Source organism: Mastacembelus armatus, chromosome 17, assembly GCF_900324485.2.
Source record: "Mastacembelus armatus chromosome 17, fMasArm1.2, whole genome shotgun sequence".
Taxonomy (NCBI): Eukaryota; Metazoa; Chordata; class Actinopteri; order Synbranchiformes; family Mastacembelidae; genus Mastacembelus; species Mastacembelus armatus.
Genome location: NC_046649.1, coordinates 24,327,606 through 24,346,907, shown reverse-complemented (window position 1 = coordinate 24,346,907; position 19,302 = coordinate 24,327,606). Strand labels below are relative to the sequence as shown.

At 46.6% G+C, this 19,302-nt stretch overlaps 1 protein-coding gene across 1 annotated transcript in view; it reads left to right on the top strand.

Moving 5' to 3' along the window:
• rasal2 (RAS protein activator like 2) overlaps nucleotides 1-19,302 on the top strand; it is a 42,877-nt gene that overhangs the window by 11,360 nt on the left and 12,215 nt on the right. The window contains 4 exon segments of the mRNA XM_026313684.2: nucleotides 940-1,067; nucleotides 1,499-1,622; nucleotides 13,303-13,409; nucleotides 16,335-16,447. Coding sequence (XP_026169469.1) covers nucleotides 940-1,067; nucleotides 1,499-1,622; nucleotides 13,303-13,409; nucleotides 16,335-16,447 — 472 coding nt within the window.

The following is a 19,302-nucleotide window of genomic DNA, read 5'->3' as shown; positions in this document are numbered from 1 at the left end:
AACCACCCTAATCTAACGGTCACAGGATTTCCACGATTCTGCTTTTGACTGAAACAGAGGAGTGACGTGACCTCTGACCTCCGTGGCTTTCGTGTGTAATCCTGCTGCTCAGCTCTGTAGAGACAGGCAGCCGCTCAGGGGGGTGTGTGGAACCACGCCGCCCTCTGCAGGCGCTGCTGCTGCAACTGCAGCCAAGACTGCCAACAGTCGGACTCAGCAGGAAGTTGGGTTAGGGTTCAGGTATTCAGGTCATAACTGGACCGGTTCTGGTTCAGGCCTCTGGGGTATATGGTGTCTGATCTGTCAACCGACATCCTCCCATATGTCCTTCCATTTCAGGTCTCAGCATTAAACAGTGTTTTCTGACTTTATTATTTATCTTGGAATCTTCCTTTAAGATAATTGTTTAGCTGGTCTCCCACAGATTGAGGCCTCTACGTCACCAAATAAACCCTTTTTTAATGCAGTTCCCCTTTGGTGAGTCCTGAACGTGTCATTGTTTGTGCGATTGAAAAATTCCCCTTCTTCCTGGGTTGGGTGTCGTCAGCAGCTCGGCTGAACCTTCAGCATAAACCAGCATCAGCTAACACTAAGCTCAGCATGACTCCTGTCTGAGGTCGCTCAGACCTGAATCCTGTCTGGATTCTTTATCTCCAAGTCAACGAGACGATGTGTAAACACACCTGATCCTTATCTGTCGGACACGTCTCGATTGGAGTTGTTGTTTGTGACACCTACTTCCTCCCAGTCACACCTGCCAACAGGAGAATAAGGCAGGGAAAAACTTGTGGTTTTGGACTTGTAGCTTCAGATGTGTTTACTTCTGACCTGTGCTGCTTTTTGAGGTACAAATCAGCTTCATGTTAACTTGCTGTTGAAAACTGTTTCTGTTTCAACACTGTGTTGCCAGAGCTGTTCACGTTACATGTCTGGTTTCAGATGTTAAAGGACCCCCGGCTCACCGTTTCTCCTGCGGCCAGAGTCCCTACACCGACAGCAGCGCCTGGGAGAGGAAGTTCTGCATCCTGACGGACAGCCAGCTCATCCTGCTCAACAAGGATGAGGAGGTGAGAGCCACCTGTTTTTATGTCTTTGTTAAGGACACAAACCCACAAATGTGAGGCATCATCCATGGTTTTGAATATACGGCCTTAACGGGATGCGGTCAGAAAAAAGTTATGAAACACTTAGACCTGAAAATTATCATTGTTGTTCAGTTGTCACATCGAGCCTCCCTCAGCTCAGAGCTGTGGCCAGAGTTTAACCCTGTGATTCAAGCCTTAATTTCATCCCAGGTACTACGTTATCCAGAGGAGTCAGCCAGGCTTCACTCCCTCTGCTGTAAACATGACCACATCTCCCTGTACGTCTCCGCCCTGGCTCCTGGTTCTCTGCAGGATTGGTTTTTCAGAGCTAACTGTTTGTGTTTAGGTCACTCAATCACACCTGACATCAGGATTCTGATATTTAAAGCCTAACCTCCCCCTCCTCTCCCCAGGCTGCAGCTGAGGCTCAGGAGACTCCTACAGACTCGGCGAAGGGCCGGAGTCTCCGCAGGACCGTCAGTGTCCCCTCAGAGGGGCAGTTTCCAGAGTTTCAGGCAGAGGGCGCCACCATACTAGGTAAGAGCCACAGGAAGGTGCGGTTATGTAACACACTGCAGATTAGCTCTCTGTGCGTGTGTGTGTGCGTGCGTGTGTGTGTGTGTGTGTGTGTGTGTGTATGTGTGTGTGCGTGCGCACGCACGCACCAGGACCCTCTGACTGTTTGATGCTGGGTTCTCGCTGTCAGTGTGCTGCAGAGCCAAATACTCTCATCAGAGTACAAATATATAATATCTGTTATAGTAAAAGTTACTTACCTAAAAGTGCAGAAGTAGTAGCATCAAAATACTTCAAGTACCAAAGTAAAAATACTCCAATTATGCAGGACGGCCCTTTCAGAATAATGTTGTTGTATTATAATTATTATTTTGACGTCAGTCCGTTGTTGCAGCTGGTGGAGGGACTGCTGGGTAAAATATCACCATAATGTCTTTGTGTAGTAATATTAATGCTGAACTAAATCTGTAAAGTAACTTTAAATACATGTAGTGCGGTAAACAGTACTACCCTCTGAACTGTGGTGGAGTAGTAGTATGAAGTACAAATACCTGTAAGTTGTGTTATTACTTTCTGCCACTGTAGTAAAAGCAGAAACATGTAGAGTTTTACAGTAACTCACATTTAGTTCCACTACATGGAATTCCTGGAATATCCTGGAGTGTGGGAGCAGTGTATTCCAGGAATACTGGAATAAACAGCAGACGTGTCTAATCCGTCATGAGCTGGTTGGACTGTCTTTGAGATCCTCTGGGAGACCCTGAGAGCCCAGCGTGTTAGCGTGTGCAGGCACTGGGGTAGAGCTGTGATGTTGGACACAGACTCGCCGTCAGAGATTCAGGTGAATGTTTCCCTGTGCTGCCAGAATGAGGCGTTCGGGTGCAGCCTGTGATTTTCGCTCTGTGTGGGAACGGGTGAGGATAAAGAGTCCAGTGTCCATCTGACCCCACTGCCCCCAGACCTGCAGGGCTCCAGACCCGGTTTTAGGACCAGATCACACCGGCAGGAAACCACATCCAGGAAGTTTGAATACTTGAGCTGAGGCTGATCAGTTTATTGATCTGTTTATTGATTGATAGAAGCCTCTCCCTCCCTGCGGGTGCTGCTCATTCAGTTACAGAGCAGCTCTTTCATTCCCTGACCCTCTTAACCCCCCACCCCCCACCAGCAGAGGGCGGAGGAGGGTATTTATATGTTAATCTACCCAGTCTGCCCACACAAACAGGCCTCTGAGATCCAGTTTAAACTGGGTTTATCTGGGGATTAAATCCGTCATTGCTGACTCTACAGTGAGTTCACTATCTGAGTTTTACTGGGTCAAAAAGTTCATTTATACTGGTTAGTACTGGACTTACCTTTGGTTTGATACTGGATTATACTGGTGTTAATGCTCTTCATCTAAATGTGAATTTACACTGGATTTAATACTGGATCTTTATGGGTTTAAATCTGGTTTCATTCTTAATTGAATTGTCTATTTAGACTTGAACTAATGCTGATTATACTGGTTTTCATGCTGCATCTATACTGGTTTCAAGCTTTATCCTGTAGATGAATAATGTTTCATATTTGGCTGGCTGTGGTTTTTAAGTGTCCAGACTCATCATTCTGTTGGACGGGTTGAACCTACATGAAGTCAAAGGAAAACCAGACTGAGAAGTAAAATAATGAAACAGGAAGTCTGAACCACTTTTACTGCCCACTTCTTCTGCTTCCTGTTGCTGTTCTGCTTCCACTTGTTTCTCACAGTGAAGCAGCGGTGACCTGTAATTTTAGTCCGGTGTTGCTGTACGGTCTAATTACAGTGTCGACCGGCTGCTCGCTCAAGAGTCTCAGCTCTGATTCTCCTGCAGCTCTGCAGCCCGTCGTCGTCCTGGTCTCCTCTCGCTGTCAGGAAGGAAATTATCTGACACAGGCCAGTGAGGGGGCCCTGGTTCAGAGCTGTGTTTGCAGAAAGGGTCCTGGTGTGGACAGAAAACCACAATGTGTGTTCTGGCTTCTCTGCCTTACAGGACTTCAGTGGGTCCACATTACCAGTTTGTTTACAGGTAGAAAGAGTGAATCCAGCCTGGTGTTTGTGTGTTAGCTTCATAGACTGATGAGTAAAGTCAAATTAATGCTAGCTGTGTTTTCAGGTTGTGATTTCTGGTCAATAAAACTTTGTTTTTCCCGACACGTCCTGCTTAATAGAAAACTGGGTCAAACTCTATAAACGCCCTTATTTTCTCGTGGTGCCCTCAGCCATGTGGTTGAGGTGAAGCTCCAAACAACTTCAGCTCTGGATCTCCTGCATTCCTCTGTCCCTTCTCTGCTGCCAGCCCCTCCACAATAGAACCACACATCCTCACACTGCACCTTCAGTATAAGAGCCTGTAAATCCAGAGGTTCCACAGTAAAAGTGTTGAAGCTGTAAATGGTAGCCTGACCTTCATATGAAGACATCACACTGGTATTGACCTCAGAACTGAGGATTATGAAGTTTTAGTCGTTAAACTGATAATGAAGTAATACTTTATTTCAATGGCTGCTCAGTGACAAATGAAGTTTCTGTCACTTTTTGTTTTTGCTTCTAAGACTAAATGATTTTACCGGATCATAAAATTCATATTTGAATGAAGCAGCCAGAGTTTATACTTGATGATGCCAATACATAATTTAAATAAAAATATATGGCAACTTTAAAACAATGTTATGTACTTACAGTATCTCAGGGCATATATAAACTTTTTTTTACAATTGTTTAATTTATATAATTTAGTTCAATATGTAATTTAAAATAAATAAATAAAGTTAAAATATATTTGAAGGTTTCTGTCATGTTGCTGCTTCTGTGCATTAAACCAATCATTTATTTATATTTACTGTATATTAAATGACCAGCGAAGCTCATACCTGCTGTGTTTCACGGTGATGGGAGTTTGCAGGGAAACGGCAGCCCGGTAAATTCGCCGTAGTTTAATTTTGAGGCCGAGACGTTTCTGCGACTTTTATTGTGAAGGTCTGGGTGGGGAGAGAGTGTGTGTGTGCGTGTTGACAGTGAAACTCGGGCTGAATGAGTGTTTACTGACACTGGGCATGAGGTGATCTGCTTCTCCCATGGACTTTCTGGGTGAGTCTCTTTTAATTTACGCACTTTAAGAATCGCACATCCGGGCATTTTTCACCTGAGGCAGGTGAGCGTGCGGACCGACGCTCGGTGCGGTCTCTGCGGGGTTATTCACGCTTTCACGCGTGTAGCCGTGAGCAGCGTCCGCCTGCACAAACCCGCAGCTGCTCCGTGCACCGAAAACAAACGGAAACGTTTCCGGAATATAACGGACGGGACATTATCGATCAGATATGGGTCAGGTATCTATCAGTGATCAGTTTGAGATACAGAAGAGTAAAAGTTTTTTGTTTTTTTGTGTGTGTGTGTGTGTGTCAAAATCACTTCCACGATCTGATGTCAGGACCTGCAGTACTCTGTTATTATGCTACTGCAGTACTTCCACAGCAGAACTTCATCTGTAGTTGTGGTTCTGCTCAGTACTCCCACACACTGAGATGCTACAGGTACTGACAGCTGTTTGCATTTTAAAACACTGGTTCCTCCCGTGGTTTCTGATTGTTTTATTAATAGTCTTTTCTTTAAGACATTTGACACAGGCCACTCTAAAAGCTTTATATGTGTTATAGTATGTGACACGCAGAGTATAAACCCACGAGAAAGATTTTGTTGTGTTATTTTGTTTTATTGTATGTACAAGTATGAATTTCACATTTTAGATCAATCTTAGAAGAAAATAGATTTCAAAATAAGAGCACCATCCACAGTCTCAGTGAACCACTGAGTCTTGATCAATACTACACATTAGTAGTAAAAGTATACACATTCTTTACTTCACAGTATTACACTGAGTAGTACACTGAAAATACTCCGCTACAAGTCCAAAAACTCCTGAAGCCAGAAAAACGTCCCTGTCAGGGTTTTTCAGCTGGTCCAGGTTTCTTCAGCTGGGGGAGAAACTCGTGCTGTGTTTACCTGGAGAATTCATCAGACCTGGAGAGACATGGTTTTCACTGGCTGATTGAATGTAGCGCAGTAAAAGTACGATACTTCCCTCTTCAGTGTTGTGGAAGTATTTCAGCATTGTACTGAAGTACTCGATAGCACAGAGCTTGTATTTGTGATGGAGTGTCTCAGCCTGCCCTCAGTAAAACCCTGGAGCTCCTCCTGTGACAGGTCCAGGCTGCGGCAGCCTTGAAGTTTGATTACACAGCAGCTGACCTCTGACCCGTGGCGATGATGTAAGGCCACACGGCCTGAATACGACGTGCAGGAAGTGGACCGTGGTGTTAGTGCTCGTGCAGTCTCAGTCGGCAGTGATGCTGGTTAGAACAGGTTCTGGTGCCTGAATGAGACGTTCTCCAAGAGTAATGAAGAGCAAAGGGAGCTCATAGAAGGAACTTAGACCTGGACTGATCAGTCATGTAGCTGGTTATGACCGGAGATGCTTTTCTGCTTTGTGTGACTCCAGGTTACTTTATTTGCTAAATTATTTTCTCATTCTGCTGGAAGAACTGAGAATATAATAATCACTGACCATATGATTCCTGATGAAAAAGGTTCCACACTGGCCCAGTAAACTGTGTATGAGTTTCTTCCAGCTCTGTGCACTCGCTGCTCTTCTTTGCTAACAGGTTCAGTGGCAGTGACACTCGAGCTGCTCCCAGTTCAGCTATAATTAGGATGCACAGTTCAGGCACTGGATACCACCGTTTCCTACAGGAATTAGCCTTGTTGATAAAGTTCCAACAGTTCAGACCTTATAGGAAGCAGTGAATCAGAAATCAGTCTGCACTGAGCTGCTGCAGAGATGATCCATCACAGTGTGTCTGCAGCTTTACACCAGGGAACACGTCTCTCCTCAGGCTGCTCGCCCTCTTTGTCTTTCTGTCTAATTGAGGCTGTAAATGTGATTTCTCTCTGTGCATCTGGAGTTTAATGAGAACAGTGTCCTTGTCATGATGCGTTGACCTGACTTGCTCTGCAGGATGAAAAGGCTGACCCTGGATCAGGCACATCAGCTGATTTGTCCTAAAGGATTTAGCTGGTGATTTCCTGTTTTTGTTATTTTCCACAAATCCCATCCAGAGTCTAAAAGCAGCAATGACTGTAGTCACTGAAGTCAGTCATCTGTGTGTGAACTCTGCTCTCAGCAGAGTCGGGAGCTGGTTTTTGGAAACAGACGGGCCTCCCATTGTTGGTGAGAAAGAACCATGTGAGCCAGGTCAGCAGTGTGGCTCCCTGCTGGGTTTTTAATAGTTTTTGGACAACAATGGAGGTCTATGGCACAGACCCATAAGCTAAACCAGGTTCTGGATTCAGTACACCACACCCCTCTCATTCAGATTGAAAATTCCTTCAGATCTGGGAGATCAGACCAGTCTGTCCCGATCCCGGTGTTTAGGTGATGCATTTTTATTGGGACTGGACTTTTGTTCTGATTATTAATGGAATACACACATGTGCTGTTGTGGCTGCTGATCCCAGTTCAGTTAAGTATGGAGCTGGAGGACTGAAGCTGCTTCTCTCTAATAATTTGAATCAACTTGAGGAGGCGACGGCAGCTGTGGCAGAACTGGTTTCATTGTGGGAAAAGAAATTCTTAGAATATTTGCTGTGAAAGCTGGTGTGTGTGAACTGAGACGTGGAGGAGGACTGGTACCATCGCTGTTTCTGTGGATTAGATCACACAAAGGTAGTTGGTTGTTTACTCTGCAAACAGCAACATTAGGGAAGCAACAGGCACCAATACTGTGCAGGCCCAGTTTAAACTGGTGTCATTTGAAGCCAGTGTGGATTATAGCGACATTTAATTAAAAACTGCACTTAATTTCAGCAGCCGGTTTGTTCCCAGAGCGCGTCCTTCAGGCAGAGCTGCTCCCTGGGGTCGAGCAGGTTCAACAGGGTTCTTGTGTTTCCTGAAGTCGGGGGAGAGAATGGCTGTTTGCAGTGAACGCCACAGATTGCCCAACCTGTCTGCCTGTAGCCATTTTACATACACACACCTGCGTCTACAGACGAGGGTTCAGGTCAGTGGGTATCGGTCCGTATACCTGTGGATCTGCAGAGTTTCACCTCAACACAAACTGATCCATCAGAGACATGAGAGATGGTTTCTGTCAAATGCCCAGTGCTCACTTTTATTCATACACGTTGTATCTGTTACTAGAACAAGATTTAAGACGGCAGAAAATCAGGTCTCCTCAGTGCCTGGTGTGGTGGTTTTGTTTATTAGCCTTTGTTTGCAGCAGGATTGACATGGATGCACAGACACCTGTCACTGGTTCACTGATACTGAAGGAAACTTAAAAACAGCAGGATTCTAAGTGGATTTATGGACGTTTATTCTGGAGGCACATGAGAGATAACGAGATCCTCATGACGTCACGTTGAGTTTCAAATATGTGCATCATGTCTGTGTGTTCAGAGCTCCACCCTGTCCTGCCAACAGACTGATACAAAGGTTTCTTTGAGCGGCGGATTATCTGTGCTGTATCTGTTTCCAGTGTGTCAGGTGTGTCCGCTCATGAACCGGAATTCAAGTGTCGGTCTCAGGCATTCCCAGCATTCCTCACGCTGCTTTCTGATGACATCACACCCTCCCCTTCATCCTCCCTTGGCCGGTGGAGTCACGCTGTTCGCAGACAGAGCGGTCGGCGTTAGAGCGCCGCCCACGTTCAGCCGGCTTACCGTGGTCAGGGTCAAAGCTCAGAGGCAGCCCACTGCAGGTGCACAGAGACAGGTGGCAGGCATGGTGAAATATAAATTACAAAATCAGAGGTAAATGGTGTAGTGTGAGAGCAAAACTACTTCTTAGTTTTATTTTGGTGGGGTATAGGGGCCACGCAGAACCCTTATTGTGAAGAGCTGCTATTCTCAGTGTTTACTGTGGCTCATGTCTTTAAAGTGGCTGAAAGACTAGTAGAACAGCTGAGAACAGACCGATGGACGAGTTTATCCACCTCGTGTTGTCGTAGTCGAAATGTGACCCTGAGAAAAACTCATGAGCTTCTTCTCTGAGCTTTGCCTGTTTCTGTATTTTTAGCACTGCGTTCCCACGAGTCTTTCTGTAAAACCTGGTAACTACAAACCAACATGACTCACATGAAGTCCTGGCAGTCGGGGACGCTCGGCTCCCGGGTGAAAATGCATCCAGAAAAACACACAGAGTCCAGGAATTAGCCTGAGCACATATGACTCAGTACACTGTACGATTAGGACACATGGCTGGGAGTTTAAAAAAATCTAATTTGTACCTAAACACATCACCTGAATAAGCCCACAGTGGCTTCAGGAATCATTCAGACCCCTTCACTTGGTCACAGAGGCTTCCTGGGCTCCATGTGTTGGTTTTTGTCCTGACATCAGTGTTGACGGATGGAAAAATGTTGATTTGATCCATTTCCAAGTGAATCAACACAATATACAGTCAGTACTGTTTGTGCAGCTGAGTGAACATGTAACAGCGTGAAAGCTCCTCCTCACTGCCCTCTGCTGGATCAGCTCTGTACTGCAGTTTCTCAGACGTGTGTCTGACGTTCCCCTGCAAGAAACACTGGTAAAATGTGGTTCTAGTAATATTAATGACATGAGAGGTGAAGGGTGTGTCCGGTGTTGTTCTCTATTTCCTGGTGGTTTATCTGCACCTGTGGTTGTTGACAGTAATGTAGGATATCACCTTCACTTGTCTGCCTGTTAATTAATTATGCTGAAGGAACAGTTGACCTAAAGAAAAGGCTGCTGTCTGAGACTTCAGCTTTGCAGCTGTGAGCGGTGATGGGCGCTGGTGTTTGACTGTGTCCCAGTTTATCAAGGTCACGGTGTCTCCGTCAGTGGAGACTGTGGCGAATGGCCCGAAACGATTGACTGAGCTGAGCCGTGACCGAGGCTCCTCTCGTCAATATGTCGTTAGCAGCAGCAGCAGCAGGAAGAGGAGGAAGATGGCTGCCAATCACAGAGCAGACAGTTGTGGGTTTGATTCCCAGTGTGTCTCAGCAGGTTGGCAGGTAACAAATCTCACAGTGTCTTTGTCCACGTCGCCATGTCGGTTTGATGTGATGTAGGTTTGGACTGGTGGTACTTCCATGTCAATTCTTAAAGCTGCACACCCAGTCTGGTCCCTGCAGGTACCCAGATCCAGGCCCTGATGTCTCTCAGATATCCATGGCTTTGGCTTTTTCACATGGAGAGCGTTCAAAGCAGCCAAAGGACTCACACCGGATCCACATGATAACATGATTATATTATAGCATGATTATATAACATGATATTTTCAGTCATTTCAGTTTTGTGAACATCTGTCACCTCGTAGACAGAACAAGTGTGATAAACTGATTTTAATCCCAGCATCCTGCTCAATAAGAAGCTCCAGACATCACAGAGTCCCACAGCACACAAACACCTCTTCAGCTCCAGTGTTGTCAGAAAACTAAAAGACTGCAGTGTTGGCTGTTGGCAGATCAGCTGTGATAGAGGATATAACACTGATGGAAACATTAATAATTGATCCCAGGTTCTACTGCAACTCAACAAGCTGCTGCTCTGATTGGAGGAAGTGATGTCAGCAGTGGTTTCTGGGTTGTAATGTTTCAGTGCAGGTAGAGCTTTGACTGTATGTTCAGTCTGTTCGGACACTGGTCTCTGTGCATCCACGACCTTTAGCCCATAGCGTCAACATTACCCCGTTTTATGTTCAGGAGCTTTTCACCTGTTGAATGTAGAAATTTAAGTTCCAGGATAAACCCAGAGAGGAGCTTGTTTATCCCACTTAACTGAAACATCAGGAACCAAATCCAATTTGGACTTTGTGAATTGAATCAGGAGGTCAGTGCCTTCATTGTGATGAATGTAATAGAAGCAGTTTGCAGTTCTCTCTCCAGTAACACCAGTGTATATAATAAAACTGGTATACTGGCACATCTTTAACGAGGCTGTGTTGCAGCAGAGCCTCAGGCTGGTTTCATGAGCGGTTTGAAAAATGGATTAGTGCTTTGCTGGACATTTATTATTGATGCTTGACATGTTGTCAGCTGATAACTGATAAGATAACTAGCTCTAATCAAAGTTGCACATGCTCGTTTGTGATTTGGCTGATGAGAACACACACACACACACACACACACACACACACACACACACACCCTGCTAATGGCCAAAGCCCCCAGAGTTGTGTCCTACATCAGTCAGCTGAGGGGAAACTTATTTAGTAATTATCCTCCAAGCGCAGCGATAAATGCAGCTCTGGAGGAAGAGAAGAAGAAGAGCAGGAGAGAGAGAGAGAGAGCGAGCCTGCAACTGAGCTGCTGAGGGAGGGGGGGGGTGTCTGTAGAGAGAAAGGAGGAAGATGTGAGAAAGGAGGGAAAGCATAACAGTGCAGCTGATTGATCGAATAAATGCAGTAAAAGCCGGCGCTCAGAGAGAGAGAGAGGGGGGGCGATAGAGTGAGGGTTAGAATTACTGCTGAGTGCAGAGAGAGGGAGAAGGAAGAGATGGGAGAGGAGGGACCGTGAGGAGGAAGAGGAAGGAGGATGCGGTGCTGAGGAGAGAGAGGCAGGTCGGGCGAACACAAAGTCGAGGATGTTCATGGGACGAAGACGAACGATTGCAGGTTAACCTCATTGGCTGACAGGTGGAGGCTGCTTCGGCCAATCCCGTCTCACTGTGTGTGTCCTCTCCTCAGATGATGGGGAACAGCTGCGATCGAGGTACCGTCTCCTCCTCTCTCTCTGTGTTTCTGTCCATGTCATGTGACCGACCTGTCATACCCGGCTTCCTGCGGCATGTTGCCTCAACTTTGTCTCGGGGTGGGTGGGACGGGGAACGTGCATGAAAGTTTGTCCCCGGCCGCCTCGCAGCGCTGCTTGCATGCAGCGTGCATCCTCCTGCAGCTGGAACTTGATCCAGCACTTTGCAGAAAGCTGATGAATGTTGGCCGCTGCTGCATGCTGCGTTGACTGTGGCTCCGAAACGGCTGAACGGGTTCCTGCTGCAGAAGGCTGCACGTTTGTCTGTGTTCCATACCATGTACACGTCATGTGAAGTCTACACGGTGCTGAAGGTGGTGTCCCACATCCTGAGCCATCCTGTCGATGTCGCCTTAGAGTCCAGAGCTGTTGCCTCTGTAGACTGGGTGCTAAAACCGATACCGGCCGCTGCTGTGCTGGTACTGAGCAGCCAGAATTGGATTTGAAGAAATCGTTACCTGTGATTCAGTCACTGATGAACTTCAGTGTAAACACAGTGGACTCAGGATCTTTGGCTGCTGTTTGTTTGTTCCTGCTTCCAAAGACGAGTTTAGGTCAAAGAGAAATGTTAAAATGTCACAGATATTAATCTTGTTTACGGCAGAATTAAAATGAAAACCGTAAAGTCCCCCAGGACCAAGACACTGGAGAAACTTGTACAGTGACGGGGGTTTGGATCATATCCTCAGGACGTCTTAGACTGACTTAACCCTCCGTGACCTGTGCTGCTTCAGGGATTCGTTGGATTTCTTTGGATTAGCACCTCAACTGATGATTCTTTTTATCATCGATTAGTCTGCAGATTATTTTGTCATAATTCCCAAAGCGACGTGTTCAGTTGGTGAGTTTTGTCCAACCAACAGGTCAGTTTTCTCTCAGGTTTATGAAGCTCGAACCAGAAAATGTTTGATCGTCAAATTGATTGGTTCCCTGTTAGTCGACTGTTTTTGTCCAATTACTGCAGCTCTAAATTAGCAGTGTGTTGATTGGAACTGACCTTGGTTTGCCAGTATTTTTAAATCCTGGGAAAGGGGATTTTATCTATATGATCTGATTCTAGGCCCCATCTGTTCCATCACACTGACTCTGCCCTCCATTACCGACCGGACTGTCCTCTGAAGCAGCTGTGCTGTTAGCAGCTCCTGTCTGCTTCCACTGGGCTGGGGTCCAAGTCATCTTCAGTCTAATCCAGTTGGGAAGGGTCCGGTTGTTGTCGGGGGGGGGGGTCCCCTCTGGTCTTCTGATTCCTGTGAGAGGGTTTTCTTTGTCTCTCAGTGAACTGGATCCTTCTGGGGTTTGGACTGTGGGTCGGACCGAACATTGGAAGATGTTTTCTGACATTATGAGATTAATGAGCTAATAAAATCAGCAGATTAAATGTTACTGTTGGTCTGAGCTGCTGGGACTGGCTCTGTCCTTGGCCTCCCCTGGACCCACATGCAGCACTGTGGCTGTAGTCTCTGGCTGGGGGTGGTGGCTCAGTAAGGTCAGATGTCTTAGTCTGTGTCAGCTGACTGCAGCCTGCTCTCGCCACAGAGGGTCACTGTGAGGCGGAGCTGGAAGTTGGGAGACGTAGTGACGAAGACATCGGCTGAAACAACCATGTTAGTCTGTAGAGCTTTGAAACCTGCTGCTCTGATCCTCAACCAGTGAGTCCCAGTCTCGGCTCACTGGGACAGGTCCGATCTGGAAATATTAAGTGTTAGAGTGGGAACCGTCCTGGTCTCATGCTGTGTGTGTGGCGTTGCTTTGTTGTTGACATTAAACAAACACACCGGCTGTCCTCCGTCCAGACGTCCTTCATGTGTGCCGTCATGTCCCCGTCCATCTGGTCCAGGCCACTGAGCTGGTGGTGATGAGGAGGACGAGGCTGTTTTGGTGTAACCCGCTGTGTCTCTGTGTCTCTCTGCAGAAGTGTCTTCGGAGCGCTCTCCGAGGAGGAGGAGTATCTCTGGCCTGGGGAGCTCAGAGAAGAGCGTCGCTGTGGACAATCCAAACTCGTCGCCTTTCAAAGTGCCGGTGAGTAACACGTCCCTGAGTCTGGAAGGACGTTTGTGCTAAATAACGCAAAGGCAGCGAATCTCCAGCGGCTTCTGTTTTAACGGTGTGGAGAAAGTTCTGGTGTGGGGAAGCGTTCATGGCAGCGCTCTTTAGCTGGAAGTGACGGGAGTTTATCTGAAGCTGATATGAAATTCCCTGCACAGAGAAAACACAGACCGTGGCAGTAAAAAGCCTCTGGCTGTGTGATGGCTGCTGATACAGGCCAGTTAATGCAGCTGCTCAGTCACTGTGGTCAAAGTCATTTCATCAACATGTCACATATTCAGCTCATTTTCAGGCCGCGACCAATAAAAACAGCAGCCGACAGAAGCCGAAGGGACATCAGTTCAGATCAGCGGCTGTGATCAGGCTGCAGTCTGGGTTATACAGGTCATATATTTATGAGCCCATGTAAGATTATTGATCATCACCAGCCTCTGACAGAGACCTGATCAGATCTGGACTGTGCAGTACCTGTCTGCAGTTTTACTTTGATACTGTGGACAGTAGTTGTGAAATCATCCTGTCGGTGATGGATGATACTGTATATTTCATGTTACAGACAAACACAGATTCTAACACAATTAAAGCAACAGTATCTGTATAATTCATCAGAGTCGTAATGGACATAACCCGATTAACACGTGATTGGATTATCAGCTCAGGGCACATGGAGCTGCAGGTAGTCAGAGGGCGGCTGCATGTTCCATCATGACTTTATGTGAAGCTCGTCTGTTTTCAGCAGCTTCCAAACACGACTTCACATCACGTGCAGTGCTGGATATTTAACAGCTTTCACAGGTCGGCAGCAACATCTGCTGCTCGATGATGAAGCAATAAGGAGAAATAAGGAGAAAGGGAAATGCAGTTTGGTTGAATTACTGTTTTAGTTTTATTTACACATAATTTCAGCACCAACACACCTGTTGGCATCTGAAAACAAAATGTTTGGTCTTTGAACCTTTTTGAGGACCTGCCTTTATTTAAAAGACTTGATCCTCACTGTGCTTCTTAATTCAACTCGTCGTTCTGTATGAGATTAATTTATTCACATAACCTTTTAGTCCAGCCTGCTCTCTCTCTAACACACATCAGAAACACACAGTCTCCCTACTGGGGCTGACTCAGAGTCTAAAGTCCTCCTCCTCCCTGTCAGAGTCCTAACTCAGTGAAATGTGAACACACAGACAGGACACACATGTTGCTGTGATCCACTGTGACTTCCACTTCCTGAGGGTCTCATTGGCTCTGGTGTCCCTCCACAATAAAGCTCCATAAACCCACTGAGAAACCAGCAGAACTTCATTCAGAATCCTGCTGTTTTTAAGTTTCCTTCAGTGTCACAGTGATTCAGGGGCAGGTGTCTGTGCACCCACGGGTCCACTGCCAGCAGCAGCTGATCGCAGTCGGTTCTGCTGCTTTACCGAGACATCACATGTGAGCAGAAACACAAAATCAGGGAGAAAAGCTGTAGTTACCTGTAGCTGATAATACCTCACACTGATAAGGTTTTTCCAGGTCCACCCACTCCTCGTGAGGTTATGGTGGCTGTAATTGTTACTGCTGTGGGCTTGAAGAATGACTCCCTGGTCAGGACTAAAATCAGTGAGCAGAGCAGGTACTGCTGAAACCACCTCCTAATGCTGATGTGTAGCTCCTGCTTTGAATCAGAACTGTAACTTCGTGACTGTGTCTCAGCTTCACAGGCAGCTCAGGTCGCAGTCTGAGTATTTTTAGTTTCAGACATCACACACTTTCCTACGACTGATCCTTCTACAGCAAATACAAGCAGAGAGCATGCTGGGAATTCGTGCAGCAGTCCAACCCCCAGTCAGTGATCGATTTGCTCACTAATCCAGCCTGATAATCCTGATCAGGGGCTGTGATGGGGCTTGTGCCGAGCCGTGCACCTTCCTGTGCCACCGGCTCAGGATGGATCTCTGTTCTGGTGCGTTAATGGGAGCCAGTGAGTCTGGAGGGAGCTGGTGGAGGAGGGTGAGATGTGTTTGAGGATATTAATATCTCAGGAAATGAGGCCGCTCACTTCCTCTCTCAGAGGATGTGACAGGTGAGCACGAGCTGAAGGTTTGATCAGTCTGATCAGAACACACGTCTGTGCACACTGTCTGCTGCTTTATTGATCAGCTGATCAGACATGACTCATCACGGACTGATCGGGCCTCTCGACTTTCATCGACAGCCTTATTCACTGCACACTCGAGCCAGACAACGTGACCTGAATGCATCAATACTATATCCACACTTTAAGCTAATGTTTCGATAACTTCACATCTTACGTTCACATCAGAGCAACTGGAACTACTTAACAGTGTGAGTCCAGAACCTGGATCAGCTTATCGGTCTGTGCCATAGACCTCCATCGTAGCAGCCTTATGTCTGAGCTGCTGCGTTTTTAAAAAGAGCTTTGAACGTTGGTCTGCTGCCTTTTTATTTATGTTTCCACACTCACTGTTTTCAGTCATTATCCCCAGAAGATGAATTTCCTGTCATCAGAGTTTCCACAGCAGAAATGCTGCAGTGTAACAAGCAGCTTTCCATTTAATGTGCTCACTTTTTATCACCACAGTAAAAGGCTGAGCCTGTGGAAGGACGTAATGTAATCCCAGTGAATGTTGGTTAGCGGCCTCAGTGCAGCAGTTATTTCTTCCTCCTCCTCCTCCTCCTCCTCCTCCTCCTCCTCAGACTGATGCATGTCTGGCTGCTGCCATGACCCTCCTGAGGACGGGAGGAGGAGTCAGCCTCTTCTCCCTCACCTTTTCCTCCACATCAAGGTGAAGCAGACGTGCTGTTTCTGGCCCTACCCGCTTCTATCGCCCTGTGCTGTGAACGTCATCTGTCTCCTCAGTGACACGTTCTGTTTTCTGTCCTTGTTTTGTCTCTCAGGGCTTTTTCAGCAAACGTCTCAAAGGCTCCATCAAGAGGACGAAGAGTCAGACCAAACTGGACAGAAACACCAGCTTCAGACTGCCCTCTCTCCGGCCCGCTGAGCCCGACAGGTAGTTCTGTTTCTGTGTGTGAGACGAGGCGGGTTTGGTCTGTGGTGGAATAAGCACAGAACTCGGGTTCCATTAGCTCTTTGTTTGTTTTGTCGTCTGTCGGCCTGAAAATTTGAAGCTATTTCTCAACAGAGTGTGAATCTTCACGTTTCCTACCTCACAGCAGTGAACGTTTTAAAGTTGTACGTAACATAAAATACAAATATTAACTGATTGTTGCAGCTCTAAAAAGATTAATTTCAGAGCCCAGGCCTTAATCACATCGTTACTGATTATTGTTCCATACGTCTGGAAAAGACCAGAAATGTGATGTAATTAATAGCTGCAGTGTTTCTGTCTGCAGTGCTTCATGAAACAGGCGTTAAATCATATTTGATGTTAATAAGTTGTTGAAAGTCTTAAATTGAACCTGATGAACTCCTCAGAGGATCAAAGGTTGAATAATGATGTCCGACCCGATTCTGGTTTGAACCAGGAGAACTTAGTGAGGAGATCAGTGACTGGAGTTGTTTGACGGTTCTGGCCCAGGTGGGAAATGTTTGTTATGATCAGTAGCTCTGATTTAAGCCTGTACTGACTCAGTGTGTCAGGACTGAAGCTGTTCATGCTGCACTCAGCTCCAGCAGAATCTGCCAGAGAGCCGGTTTCATACGTGCTGATGTTTCCAGAATCCAAAGCAGGACCAGCATTAGTTGGTGACCCTGTTCCTGGACACACTCGGGTCGTTTCTGTCCACCTGTGGAGCTAACGCTGCAGGTAGCCTCAGTTAGCATTAGCACGCTGCTAGCTGAGGTTTTTACCTAGAAAGTGTCATGTCACATGTGAAGCTGAAGCTGAAGCTGAGCAGCTCTGGGACAGTGTTTTATTATTTATGTTAAAGCTTCGTGTCCTGCTCCTGGTCACTCTGTGTTTCTGTGTCTGTCAGACACCAGGTGGGACTGAACCTGCAGCAGGTTCATTTTGCAGGTTACCCAGCTCCCCCTCCTCTGCTGGGTTCCACCCCTCTTCTCCCTCCTCCTTCCATTAGCCGGCCCAGACTTCCCAGCACTGGCTGGACATGGTTTTACTGGAAGACCATCTCTCCTCTCGTGCTGCAGTTTTCACTGCGCACAGTCTGGTGCTGCTGGGGCTTTGTAAAACGTCCAGGTTTCCGTGTCCTGGAACAGTGACTGATCCCCGTCGGAAACAAAAGGAGCCTCAGAGTCAGTACTTAGCTCCTCGACTGATGTATAAGTACTACCACAAGTACAAAGTACCTATAATATGTTAAATATATTAAAAAGTATGAGTATAGTCAAAAAGATGCAGTGTTACTGTTACTAATGTATTTATATATTGATTATCATTACAGATTCATTAATCAGCATTTTCCTGCTGTTGAACCATTTACTCTGAGGTATTTTAAGTCTGACTGCAGTAACAGCAGACTGATTTGTACTGCAGTCAGTACTTCTTCCAGCACTGTATCAGTTGACAAATCGACAACTTATTGTTTCAGCTACAGTCAATAAATACAGTGTTTACTGTAGTCAGGTTAATCAATATGTAGGTCTTTATGTTTTCTCATGAGCAGGTCAGGCCATTTCCACCTGTGTGTTGATAGAAACATGATTTTACCTGTTAGTTTATAGCAGGCACCACACAGGTAAACGTTACCCAGCAGGTGTAAGGTGTCCAGGGCGTCTCTGGGTAAATCAGGGTTAAAGCAACGAGCAGAAAACAGAACCAGGATCAAACCAGCTGTGTCTCATCTGGAACATGTGACTGGACAACAAGAGGCTTTCAGGAAGTGTAGTTTCTGTTCGCACACAGACCTCAGCACGCCATCTGTTAGCCTGCGCGTGTGCGTGTGTGTGCGTGTGTGTGTGCGTGCTGCACTCAGACTGAGTGTGTGCAGCTTCAGCTGGACAGCAGGATAATGCTTTGCACACACAGCCGCTCCCTGTCAGTCAGCTCTGAGCTGGAGCTCCTGATGGACGGCTCGTCGTCTCTGCTCCGCAGGGCTCGAAAGGCTCCGCTCTCCAGCACCCTGAGGTTCAGGTAGGACTGTCCAGTCTGCTTTGGGCTCTGCTGCTGTACAAATGCTAGAAATCGTTACGCGAGGAAAGTAGCTAAAGACCGATTTTTATGTCAGATACTTCGTAAGGTAACTGCTGTATTTTCATATGTCAACACAAACTGCTGCTCTGGCTCCTTCAGGAGCTTCTCCATAAACGTCCAACCAATGTGAAGCGTCCTGGTCTCTCCATTGCCCCCCATCCTCCATGTTGATGGATTCTGATTCTGACGGCGCTCACACATCGAATAGGAATCGGATGTAGGACCACGTATGCAGGTGGCCCAGATCTGGTCTGAGAACAGCTGGTTTGGTCCGTTCACATCAGTTTCAGCTGTGATTGAAGCTTCAGTCGTCTCCAACGTCCTTTAGGTGGATGTGAAAACCAACAGTGAAGTAATGTCACGTTTACAAATGTTTGATGCTCGTTTTCCTCAAAATGTATGAAACTTTTATCCCTTTTGGGAAATCAGATTTTAGGATAACCCTGGAGGGAGGAGCTGACACTGATGAAACTAACGAGCCATTACAGTGTTTTCATTTGCATCCAGTGGTTTTCAGAGAGACTGGACTGAAGTTCCTGTTCACATCATCTCTGTGTGTGGTCAGAGATCAGTAAGTGCTTCCTCCTCCTCTGGATCAGGTTTCCATGCTAATGCAGGAGACCAGCCCTTCCTGAAACACTGTTTCTGCGTAAATGTTGGTCCACACCATCCTTCCTCTCAGACGAAGTAGAGCTGTCACGAGCAGTTTAATCCAGGACTTTAGACTTTTGATTGATGGAGGACCTGGTCTGTCT